Below are 13,588 nucleotides of genomic sequence, written 5' to 3' on the forward strand. Positions count from 1 at the left end.
ATGGAATAGCTTTAATTAAAGAGAAAGATAGTCAATAATTGCTGGTTTGACGTTGATAGATAATAATTTGGATAAAATCATATTCCATGAGAGAAATGGAGAGTTCTGTTATACTATTACCAGAATTTGAGAATAAAATTAATTTAACTTGAAATCAATCCTCACAAAAGTTAAAACAAACATACCGAGCAGCCTCTGAATATCTCTCCAGACATCTAAACACTGTGGCTTGACGAAGATGATTCCGGAAATAGGCTGGGTTTAAAACAATACTTCTGTAAAAAGGTAAAAGAAATGCAAATGTTACTTGGGTTTTAAAAGACAATTACTACAAGTGCATTGGGATGAAATCACAGGCATTCCATTTTATATACTATGTGTTTTTAAAGATACTAGTGAAATGAGCCCCTCCCCCTGCCCCCTCCGCCCCCCCCATATTTGGCAGTTAAGATAAACAAGCATTATTGAAAAACTACTTAAGTTTGCATTATAAAAGAAATTTTATTTATGGGGCTGGATATTTTTACAGATATGACAATGGCAAAGAATTTGAATTCAACTTATGTTACATATAAGACATGGTGCTATTTTATTTGTTTTTAAATGAATTTTTATTTTAATAAATCAGAAAAAGCAGGTTATTTATGGTATGTCTGCTTTTACTGAAGGAGGTTATTAGTTGCTGAATTTCAGTTAAAAAAAAAAAAAAAGGAACTGGAGGCTGGGCGCAGTGGCTCATGCCTATAATCCCAGCACTTCGGGAGGCCGAGGCCAGCAGATTATCTGAGGTCAGGAGTTCAAGACCAGTTTGGCCAACATGGTGAAACCCCATCTCTACTAAAAATACAAAAATTAGCCAGGCATGATGGCAGGCGCCTGTAATCTCAGCTACTTGGGAGGCTGAAGCAGGAGAATCGCTTGAACCCGGGAGGCAGAGGTTGCAGTGAGCCGAGATTGCGCCACTGCACTCCAGCCTGGGGGGCAAGAGCGAGACTTCATCTCAAAAAAAAAGGAATTGGAATTGGGGTGATGTGTTCATTTGAATTCCTTAATTGGTTCTGTGTCTTCTTCCAGCTGGGTGTAAGAGAAGACCTGTACCATTGGTTAAGGGATCTAGTCTTGGTCTTGACTCTTTTGTTAAGGCCTTTCCTCACTTTGGACCTCTGTTTTTTCTTGACTGAAATGACAAGACTTGACTTGTAGATAAGATGAACGAACTGTTCTTACTTGTTGATTCTTCCATCATCTCACAGAGTTCTGGAATCTCAATCCAAACCTAGATGTGAAATGATCACCCTAGCTGCCTTCTTCTCCTAGAGATAAAGGGGTAGACCTTTCACTTCCTTGCTTCATTGAGAGCCTTTTATGGATAGGTGTTGTTCAAGGTTTTTGATATAACAGGGTCAACTAGCTGGATGCAGTCCATGCCCTATCACCAAATGGGGACCCAGCCATTAGTGAAAGTTCGAAATGTAGCTTCTACTGTATTTATCAATGTGGGCTACAGAATGTTACAGAACCAACACATGATTATTAAGCAACATTTTGTGAGCCTGTTTTTACAAGTTGATGGGAATCACTTGGAATTAGTTCATTATTAAAGTAAGTGGTTCTTAACCTTTTTTTTGAGAGGCATACAGAGCTTTCGGAACCAGATAAAAAGTCTGAACCTGTGTCCAGAAAAATGTACATAATCATAATTGCCCAAATTTAGGAAACTTGTGTGACCTCTCAGGGCTCTTCAGGTATTCCACATTAAAAACATACAGACAAAAATAATTCCAGTCCCTGAAACATTGCATATAAAAAGAATAAAGTAGAAACAAAATCTATCTGGCTTATGGATAATCATAGAATTGTATGATGATGAGATGGATCGATTGTATAAATTAGCTCACTGCAAACACAAATGAGCAGAAAGCAGAGGAAAAGGGAACTTTCTAAAATCATGCATAACTAGTTAAAGAGCTGTCTTAAGTTTATTGGTTCTCCATGTCTAGCCACACAGCATTGTATTATACCACACTGCCTTTCCTATGGTGATTTCTGAATTAGAAGGGTCTTAGTTAATGAGGTTTTACGGTACTCCATGACAAGGATTTTTGCAAATGAATATATTAATCCCTCCAGAACACAGATTGTTTGCTCTGGTGTATTCTGATTAAAATGTCGGAAATTTTAAAACGATCACATGGGTTCATTTAATATCAAGACAACATCAATACTATACTACTACTATCAAAACTATAATACTAATACTTACCATGAATACTTTTTATTACTTCAGAAAAAGAGAATGTTTGAAAATCATGTTTATATATTTTGTCCCTACTGAAGCAAGCAATTTTGTAAAGGTAAGTCAGAGTAGCTGAAGCAGAGTGCTGTCCAGGGACTGAGTTTTCTGATTCTGACAATTTTCTTCCACATGATAGCTAATTCTCCTCTATTACTTTATTTATTTATTTCTTCCACAAGTCTATGTGCTGTACTCCCCTATTACTTTATTCACTCATGCATATTTAGTTAGCATCTACAAATTTGATGGACAAAATCCTTACTGAATGGATGTTTCCAGTCTTTGGCCTCTCTTTGCCTATGATGCAATGCTTTCGCTTTGCTGAGCTATTCTCCAAGAATCTTGCTCTGTCAGACAAGTTCTTCTGACAAAAGTAGATTAGATTGGAGAGAAGGATGAGGTGTGGTGGGAAGGAGGGGTAGTGAAGAAAGAGCTTATCAAAAGAGAGAGAGGAGCGAGGGGAGAAGGCATCACACTTGCTTTGGATGTAGGCAGAGAAGATTTTTGTGAGTGGTGAGGGCTAGTGAGGTTGACACTACTGGAACCATTACAGTGTGATTTATAAAAAGATTGGAATTTTTAAAAAATTGCTTGTAATTATAAGTCCTCTGTATGGTGTGGAAGAAATGCAAGTAGAGGACATGAGTTTAGAAATCACTATCGCTAGACAGGACTAGGTTCTTATAACCATAACACCACTCTGCCGTAAACCACATGATTCGTGGCTTCATGAGAGGAACCCAAGGAAGACCCAGATCCAGTCTCTACCCTGAAAGTGTAATTAAAAAAGAATATTTGGTGATTTGAGATGAAATATTTATTTGGCAATTTGTTATTTGTGACTTTTATAATTATTGCAGTATTCACTGCGTGCTTATCGTATGCGCCTGTTAGATATTTGACAAGGAAATGCTAGAGGCAGTTGTAAAGCCTAGCTTTTACACTTTTATTCATTTATTGATGCTTTCTAAAATGACATACGCTTTTAAAGATATATTTTACGTCGTGTGCAACTTGTAGGGGAAATGATGATCTGTCTTTTGAAAAGTTCTTAATCATTTGTCATTTGATGCCATTTGGAAAACTGCAGGAGGCAGCCTGTGACCAAAATGGACAATCTCACTGCAGTTACAGTGAAAACAAAAACCAAAAAACAAAAAACTACAATTGTAATCAGAGAACAATCTCAGAGCTGATTGGTCTGATTTTATCACAGAGGAAAAACTCTGATTTAGCTATGCTGATAGGGCTTTTGGTAAAAAAGAAGAAATATGTTAGAGACTAACTAAATGATACATGTCATTGATTTTAGTCAAAAGAAAAAGATTCAGTAATGGGCAATGATTGCTTACTCCATTGATTCACCCCATTCTAAAACAATGGGATCCTGTAAAATAATATGTATTATAATAGATGAAAGCTTATTTTTAAAACAAATTTGTTACCTGTGGTAAATCTTGTGCTTTTTATGATTTCTACTTGTGGATACTTTACAATTTATCTTTTATATTACAGTTCACATGATTTGATGTATGTGTGTGTGTGTGTGGCCGGGGGTGGGGGGGTATTTTATTAAGTCCTAAATTTGTACAGTGGTGAGGCTGGAATATAAGTCTATTTTGGTAATCAACTCAGGTTTCCCAATTCGCTTGATAAATAATCCATCCTTCTATCATGATCTGATATGCCATCCTTATTATACACTAAGATCATATGTACACTTGGGTCTACAGCTGGGCTTTGTAGCCCATGCTTTTGATCTGAATAATTCTGTGACAGAAAATGTCCTAATTATCTTTATTTTACAATAGATTTTAATTTCCAGAAGGGAAACAACTACCTAATGTCCTCTTTGTGAATACATTTGTTGGTTAATATGGCATATTTATTCTTCCTGTTGAACTTTATAATTTTTATTTCTTCCAGCTACAAAAACATCATTTGGTGATTTTTATTGGTATTAAACTAAAGGCATTAGATTAAAATTTAGGAAGAATAGACATTTTTATATTATTTTCTTCCCCTCCAGGAATGTGGCATTTCTCTTCTTTATTCAAATATTCTTTTGTGTCTCCCAGTAATATTTTAACTTTTTTTTAAAATAGAAGTTTTACTAATTTTTTGTTAATTCTTAAGTTTAAAAATTCTGTATGAGAATGTATGTCAATATGTCTATATTCACAAATCTATGTATATACACATACATATTTGCCTATGTATTCTCATGTAGAATTTTAAGGCTTAAGAACTATATAAAATGTATAGAATAAATATATATATTACTGTGAGTATTATCAGCATCAGCACCTGGGAGTTTACTAAAAATGTGAAATCTTGATTCCTACCTCAAACTTACTGAATCACATTTTAACAAGATTCTTAGTTGATCTGTATGCACATTAAGATTTGAGAAACACTACATGTATGCACAATAGGTATGGGATTTTTTCTATTATATTTTCCAAACTCTTATTGATAGCATAGCGTTTAAACATGTATTTTTAAAAATATTTATTTTGTATCCTTATAACTTAATATTGAAATAATTTAATTTTATTTACATCATCTGCAAGTAATGATGTTTGGTTACTGCTTTTCAATATTTATAACTATTTTTTTCTCTTACTACATAGGCTAAATTTTTCAGTAAAATAATTTAGATAAGTGAGGTGAGCTAAGGGTGTTTCAATATTTCATTGATAATTATTATTATCGATCAATTTAAGAAAAAAAGAAGTATCATTCTATACATTATTTTCCAAGAGTTACCAGAAGTAAATAATTTTTAAAAATATTCTTTGAATCTATCAAAATGATCTTGTGGACTTTCCTTTGATCTTTTGTATTGATGAATTAGGTTAATTAGTGATTCAAAAAAAAGTATTAAAATTAATACAGAATACTAAAGCCAAGGATTGAGAAAGTGAATAATAAAATAAAACTATATCCAGGATAGGAAGTGAACAGTATAAAAATTCATTTAAAAAATAATACTATGAATTTTATGAAATATTATACTAAAATTAAGTTGCTAGAGGTTTTATATTTTGTCTTTTCAATTGAACTTATATTAGGTTTAGCTATTAATTCTACTTTTTGTCTTTTGATTTATTCATTTCTGTTTTTATACTTATTAATCAATATTTGTCCTCTCTGAAATTTATTTTTATTATTTCTCTTATTCTTGACATATAGAAAATTCATATTTTCTTTTTAAAGAAAGCATTTAGAGGTTTGAATTTTTAAACTAATTTTAGCTTTGACCGTATCCTTAAGAACGAAAGAGTATATTTTATTCTTGTTATAGTTTTCTCTCCTAGTCTCTAATTATAGATTTTAATTCCTCTATAAAGAATTATTTAGGACAGCATTGTTGAATTTCAAAAGGGTTTTTTTCATATAACTTTTACTGTTAATTTCCCATTTTATTACAATGTAAATAGAGAATATCTTGTACAATTTCTTCTTCTGATATATATCAAAATTAATAAATGGTTCAGTGTTAAAAATATTTTAATGGTATGTAGAAGAAGTAATATATTCATTTCTAAGGTATTGTTAGTCTGAAATCACTGGAGATAACGTTAAATTTTTAATGATTTAAATAAAACTTCTAGACATCTTTACTTCATTCAAATTCCTTGGAAAGTCTTTTGAGAAGTAAATTTTAATGGTGATTATTACCATTTTAAACCCAGCTTGTTTTCAAAGGCAATATTCTTATTGTTTATATTCATGTTCTGTAATACTTCTCAGAAAGTTAAATTTTTTCCAACATATTTTTATTTAAGTCAGTTTTAATTTATATATAGTCATATTCACTTTTTAAAAGTGTATGGTTTGGTCTGTTTTGACAAATACATAGCCATCAACACAACAGAGATACAGAAATTTACAACGATGCTAAACAGTTCTCTCACTTTCCTTTTCAATCAGTTTTCTTCCCTTATGCCCAGTTCCTGGCAACCACGGATCTATTTTCCAACTTTATAGTTTTACCTTCTTTAGAATATCATGTAAATGGAGTAATATAGTATATACCCTATATGTAAGGCTTCTTTCATTTAGAATAATGGTTTTGAGATTCATCCATATTATTATATGTATCAATAGTTTGCTTCCTTTTACTGCTTAACTATTAGCATTTTCCACAATTTGTTTATTCATTCACCAACTGATGAACATTCTTTTGTTTCTGTTGCTGTAAACATTCATATATAAATCTTTTGATATAAACTTCCGTTTCTTATGGTAAAATACCGGGGAGTGAGAATATTGGGTCCTAGTCTAAGCATATGCTCAACTTTGTAAGAAACTCCTAAACGTCTTTCCAAAGCGGTTGTACTATCCTGCATTCTCACCAACAGTGCATGAAAGTTCCAGTTGCTTTGCATCCTCCCCAGAACTGGTGTGATCAGCATGTATGCATGTGTGTGTTTAAAGTTTTAGCGACTGTAATAGGTGTAGATGGTATCTCATTGTGGCTTTAGTTTGCATTCCCCTAGTAACTAAAGATGCTGAGGATCTTTTCATGTGGTTATTGGCCATTTGTATATATTCTTTTGTGAAGTCCTTGTTAATCTTTTGCCATTTTAAAAAACTGGGCAGTTTGTTTCCTTATTATTGTGTTGTAAGAGTTCTTTATGTATTTTGGATGCAAATTCTTTGTAAGATACATATACTGCAAATAGTTTTCTCTGAGTCTGTGGCTTGTCCTTTAATATTCTCAATAGTTTCTTTTGAAGAGCAGATTTTTGATGATGTCCAACTTATCAACTGTTTTTCTTTTACCGTTTATACCTTTAAAATATACTATTTAAGAAAATTTCACTTAATCCAAGGTGACAAAGAATTTCTTTCCTATTTTCTTCAAAAAGTTTGATAGTTTTAACATTTATAAACTATTTGAGTTGAATTCATTTATGGTGTGAAGTAAAGATAAAGACATTTTATTTTTGCTTATAAATCTATAATTTTCCTGGCACCACTAATTGAAAAGACTATTCTTTCTCTATTGAATAACCTTGACACGATTATCAAAAATCAATTAACCATATATGTGCGAGTCAATTTCTGAATGGAGTATTCTGTTCTGTTGATTTATTTGTCTATCCTATGCCATTATTACAGTCTTGACTATTATAGATTTATAATAAACCTTTAAATCAGGTAGTTTAAGTCCTCCCAACTTTGTTCTTTTTTTTCCCCCTAACATTGTTTGGGCTCATTGAAATTCTGTACTTTTCCATTTACATTTAAGAAAGTAGCCTGTTAATTGGTTAAATGTCTGCTGGGTTTTGATAAGTCTATAGAAAACTATAGGATCTATTGACAATAATATTGAGTCATCTGCTCAATAAATATAGCACTTTTCTCCATAATTAAGGCTTTATTTAATTTCTCATCAATGTTTTGTAGTTTTCAGCAGGAAAATCTTACACAAACTTCATTAGATTTATTCCAAACATTTGACATTTTTTGTTGCCCTTATAATTGGCAATGATTTTAAAATTTCAATTCTGATTGTTCATTGCTAATTTATAGAAACATAATTGATTTCTTATGTTGACCTTGTATTCTGCTACATCATACAACTAAGCTTAATTATTAGTTCCAAAAGTGTTTCCAAAAATACTTTGGGATTTTCTACGTAGATGACTACATCTTTTGCAAATAAAGATGACTTACTTCTTTCTTTCCAGCCCATAACATTTGTTTATTTTCTTTGGTTGTTGTACTGCTTGTCACCTCCAGTACCATTTTTTTTGTTGTTGTTGTTGCTGTTGTTTTGTCTTGTTTTACTTCCCTCAGAATTCTCTAAGCTTCTTGGACTTGAATTTTATTGTTTTCCCTTTAATTTTGGAAAATTCTTGTTTTTTTATCTCTGTCCCATTCTCTCTCTCTCCTTTTCCTCCTCATTCTGGGACTCTTCCTCATAGCAGGCGAACCCTGCATTGAACATGTGGTTGGTCTCATTTTAGAGAGTGTTTTCTGCTTCTTGTCTAATGGTAGCAGAACTCCTCTTGGTATCTTCCCCGGGCCCAAGAGTGGTTTCTATCTCTTTTTATCTCTTCCCCACAGCATAGGGTTTATGCTTTACCCTTCCTTCAGTGGCTATGGGGGCAGGATAATTTCTGACTTCTTCCCCAGAGGCGTATGTTTTGCTTCTACTTCTCAATCAGAAGCTATGGATTTTTGCCTGGGTGCTGAGAATGTGAATGTCTGCTATCACTACCCCAGGCACTTCAGACTTTAGCTTTATATGAGACTAGGAATTAGGGAAGGAATTTCTTTCTTTCCTTCTTTCTTCTTTCTTTCTTTTTTCAATTTCTTATTTAGGCAAAGATGCCCGTCTAGTTACCATTATCTTGTCTAACTGTTAGCAAAGTAATGATTGTTTTATCCTCCCGAGAAAACATTCCTCTTATTCTTCTAATAACTTGCTGACATTCTTAAAATAGAAATAGATGGCAGATCTAGAGAAAGTCAGGAACATGGAATGTTTTAATTTCAGCAAATCGTGATAACTTTACAGACAAGATGGTGACATTTATGCTGGATAATGGCGTCATTCCGTAGATTATAACCAATTGAATAACTGATTAATGCTATGTAAGTATGGCCTGTGTTATTATGAAATAAGGAATCTAATGAAATGTCTTTAGCCCTTTTTGTGGACCTTATTTTCATTAGTGAACTAAGATTAAGAAATTGAAAAGATGTCGATAAAATTTTCAAATGGCATAAATTTTACTGAAACAGGAACTCATATAACTGATGACAGAAGCAAAATTTAAAATAATATGGACTGTTTAAAAATAAAAAATCTTATGTTATAAAGTATAAACAATCATTTTATAAAGATAATCATGGCTTGAGTTTGATCACATGGAAAAAATCTGAATATTTTAACTAACTGCAAGCTAAATGATATGATAATATAATAGAACTACAAAAATTGCACATAAAATTGTGCTAAATCAATATAACGCATTATTTTCAAATAATAAGTGGTGTTTTCACTGAATTGTGCCTTAGTCATATAGTCCCTTGAATTCATCTATAGTTCTGAGCATCTGTGAAGATCATTGCCATATCGGAGGGTATCTAGAATGAGTGATCTGGAAAACAGTGTGTGTGAAGAATATGGAATGAAATAAATATGCTTAGAGAGTAAAATAATATCAGTCGGAGCCACAGTAAATACATTCAAATACAAAGTCCTTCCATACGGAATATAGAAGAATTATTCAATGTAATATCAGATGAGGCCAGGCAAAAACCAGTTATAATGCTACAAATAGCTCAGTTCAACATAAGAGGGAACTTACCAACCAGTGATGCAACAGGCTTTCAGGAGAGTTTCCTTTTACTGGAAACATTTAAATGATATTTAGAATGCCATCTGTCAGGACATGTAGAAGAAATTCCTCACTGAGTGGGAGATTAGGCTAAATGACTTTGAAGTATATTCACAAAAATTTCTTATAATGCAGTATCCAGCACCGCGAAGAGCCTGAGATTTTTTTCCCTACTTGCAAACTAACAAGTTAGCTTGAAACAGTTTTATGGAAGCTGGTAGAAGATATGAGCCTCCAGGGTCAGAGACAAAGGACAGTTTATTGTTCACAGCAATAACAGTAATCAGAGGTTTTTTTAATTCTTTTTTTTTTTTTTTTTTTTTTTTTTACCGGTTCTCTGAACTATAGATCCCAGATGGTGATGAAAGGAAGGTCAGGTGACACCTTCACATGCAGTAGGTTGTACCACATGAAAAAAATATGAGTTTAGGGAATGTGAATATTTTGTGATGGGCTCTAAGCTTGCCTATCTTTTGCTCTAAGGGTAAGCACCACATCTGGCAAGGCTGTAACAAGACTTGTCTTTTCTTTCAAGGCTGTTTGCCATACAACCATCTTTGAAAAGATAGTCTGGAGCAAAGACCAGTCAGTGCCTTGGTCACAAGATATGCAAAAATGCTATACACATGGGTAATTGTCTCCCCACAAGGATAGATTTTTATTTTTATTTTTATACAGGGTTTTGCTCTGTTGCTAAGGCTAGAGTGCAATGGTGTGATTATGGTTTACTGCAGCCTCAGCCTTAGTAGCTGGGACCACAGGTGCATGCCAGCACATTCAGAAACTATGGATAGCTTTTGTTCAGATGTGTAGGACCTGTTTGTTATATTCATGCCATTAATAAATTTGAAAAACATTCATAACAATGGGAAAATTAAGATATCACAGGAAAGTGACAGGATGCCTAATATTGAAGAGACAGTGGTTACTATCTATCTATCTATCTATCTATCTATCTATCTATCTATCTATCTATCTTCTGTCCTAGGAAGGGATTAAGGTAGTTTATAAAATACTTATGAAATTAAATGAAAGTAAAAATAACTCACAGGAAACAAATAAAAATACACAAATCGGACTGTATCAAAATTAAAAACTTCTATTTGTCAAAGGACAATATAAACAGCGTAATGCAGCAACCCACAGAATGGGAGAAAATATTTGCAAATCATATATCTGACACAGGGTTAATATCTAGAACATATAAGAAACTCCTTTGAGTCAACAACAATTTAAAAGGTAACCCTGTTAAAAATGGACAAAGAACTTTAATAGACATTTTTCCAAAGATGATATACCAAGGGCCAATAAGCATATAAAAAGATGTTTACATCACTAACTGTTAGGGAAATTCAAACCAAAACCACCATGAGATACCATCTCACACCCATTAGAATAGCCACTATAAAAAGTCAGAAAGAAAAAGTGTTGGCAAGGATGTGGAGAAATTAGAATGCTTGTGCACTGTTTGTGGGATTGTAAAACAATGCACCCACTGTGGAACAAAGTATGAAATTTCCTCAAAAAGTTAAAAATAGAATTACTACATGAACCAGCAATTCCACTCCTGTGTATATACCTAAAATAATTGAAATCAGAGTCTCCAAGAAGCATTTGTATCCCCATGTTCAAAGCAGCATTATTCATAATAATCAAAAGGTAGAAGCAGCCCAACGTCCATTCATGGATGAATGGATTAACAAAACATGGTACCTAACATACAATGGAATACTCTTCAGCGTTATAAAGCAAGGAAATTAAGACACATGCTACAACATGAATGTATTTCAGACGTTACACTTTGTGAAATAAGTCAGATACAAAAAGAGAAATACTATATGCTTCCATTTTTATGAGGTACCTGGAGTAGTCAAATTTATGGAGACAGGAAGTAGAATGGTGATTGCCAGGGGACAGGAGGAAAGGGGAACAGGGATTTGTTATTTAATGGGCATAGACTTTTAGTTTTGCAAGATTAGAAGAGTTCTGGAGATTGCTTGCACAATGTGAAAGTACTTAACACAATTGAACTGTACACTTAACACTGGGTAAGATCGTACATTTTATGTTATGTGTATTTTACCACAGTTAAAATGACAACAAAAATAACTGAATGTGGAAGCAAGATTAAAAGTAGAGATAGTTAAGATGAAGGCTGGATGAGGTTAGTGTACAAATATTACATCTTAAGATCCTAAAAGTTTGATTGAGATGGACTACACATCTAAATTTGCAGGTAGCTAATGAAAAGAGGGTCACATAGCCAGTATTAAACAAGCAGTTGTTCATCTCAAGTATTTCTTGGGCTATAATCAGAAAGATGAGCTTATCCAAAGATGCCCTATAATGTAACAATCTGTATTCTCAGTAACAGATTTACAGAAAAATCAGCAAGTGTTCCATATTGTTGCTTCTTACAGCTTCTTTAAACATGGGCTGTTGGCATAGTACTAAATCTCAATCTAGTAACTTAAATTCTGGGGTAAGTAAAAAATGAGAATAGAAAGAAAACTTATGCAACAGTGCTGTCACTATACAGAGATTCAATGAAATCTTAGTAGTTTTGTCTTATTTGGTCAACTGACTTGCTACAAAAGATTGATCGTTAGAATTAAATTAAAACTAAAATGAAGTATAATAGTCCTCTGCTTATTGAAAAGAATTAAAACGCTCATGCAGTTTAAATATCTTCAACAGATAATCAAGATAGAAAAATGGAATAACCCAATTTAATTTACATTGGAGGAAAAGAACTACTTTATAAAGTATTAGAGCATAAAATTAGAAATAAAGGTGTTAGATTTTGAAATAAGAAAATTACCATAGATTATTGTCAAACAAAGCATCTAGCTCTGCCAAAACACTAGCAAAGTATGTTTTTGCAAAAGCATGAAAGTAAAACCTAACTTCAGGGAAATAACAAGAAATCATTCTCAAATATTACTTGAAATCTCAGCATGTATGTGGCACAGCAGAAGAAAATGAGGTTTAGAGAAGTCAAACAGAAAACAACTCAAATATTATCTTTCATGTTTTACCCCCTAAATTGCAATTAATTCTACAACTAGTTAAATGTGAAAAATATTAAATTACAGAATTATCTCAAGTGAACAACAAACACCTATTTATTGACATGACAAATAATTTATGAAATAATTACTTAAAAGATTTGCTATATTGTCACAACATTGAAAAGTATGTAGTCAGAAAGAAATATTATATTCTCTATCTTCTTTGTAGAGCTAGTAATGAAAACACACTAAAAATCATCAGGATCTATGTTCAAGTATATTTTACTCTGAAATTTGAGTATGATATTACCTTGTTTAGGAAGACAGAATTTATAATATTACAGTGGGGGATTCAAATAATACATTTAATGGATCATCTATACCAAAAAATAAGAACCTTTAGAAGGGAGTCTCCTAGGGCTTCAAGTCTTCCATGTTCTTCATCCAAAGGAGTATTATCAGTTAACATGCATCAAATAACCATCAAAAATAAGTATGATTACTGGATCTTTAGAAGCATGCAGTGAAATGCCTTCTTGAGCAATGGAGAACATTTATTTTTTCTACATTTCTTTGACTTTCTTACTCAGTTAATTACTCTTTATCCACTGCAGACTTCTCCACAATGGGAAGTAATACTCACTATTATCATTCACCTTTATATATTCAGCACCTAAGTAAATGACTGACACATAATAGGCATTCAATAAATATTTACAGAATAAATCAATGTTAATAAAGTGGCTGAACAACATTTCCTCAGGAGCTTCCAGAGAACCTAATCATACCTAAGGTTCACTAATGAGATCTACATCTCTTGTGACCTGAATATATCAAGGATCACCCTCCACCAACTTCTGTGCCTGTATCCCAGTTGAACATCAAATATACAGAATCTTACAGTTTCTACGTTAGGCAGA

The 13,588-nt window shown here is 32.7% G+C and overlaps 1 protein-coding gene across 1 annotated transcript in view; it reads right to left on the reverse strand.

Moving 5' to 3' along the window:
* SPATA16 (spermatogenesis associated 16) overlaps positions 1–13,588 on the reverse strand; it is a 269,610-nt gene that overhangs the window by 140,095 nt on the left and 115,927 nt on the right. The window contains exon 4 of the mRNA XM_077991689.1: positions 186–275. Coding sequence (XP_077847815.1) covers positions 186–275 — 90 coding nt within the window. The remainder of the gene's footprint in view (positions 1–185; positions 276–13,588) is intronic.

The sequence above is a fragment of the Macaca mulatta genome, chromosome 2, assembly GCF_049350105.2.
Source record: "Macaca mulatta isolate MMU2019108-1 chromosome 2, T2T-MMU8v2.0, whole genome shotgun sequence".
Lineage (NCBI taxonomy): Eukaryota > Metazoa > Chordata > Mammalia > Primates > Cercopithecidae > Macaca > Macaca mulatta.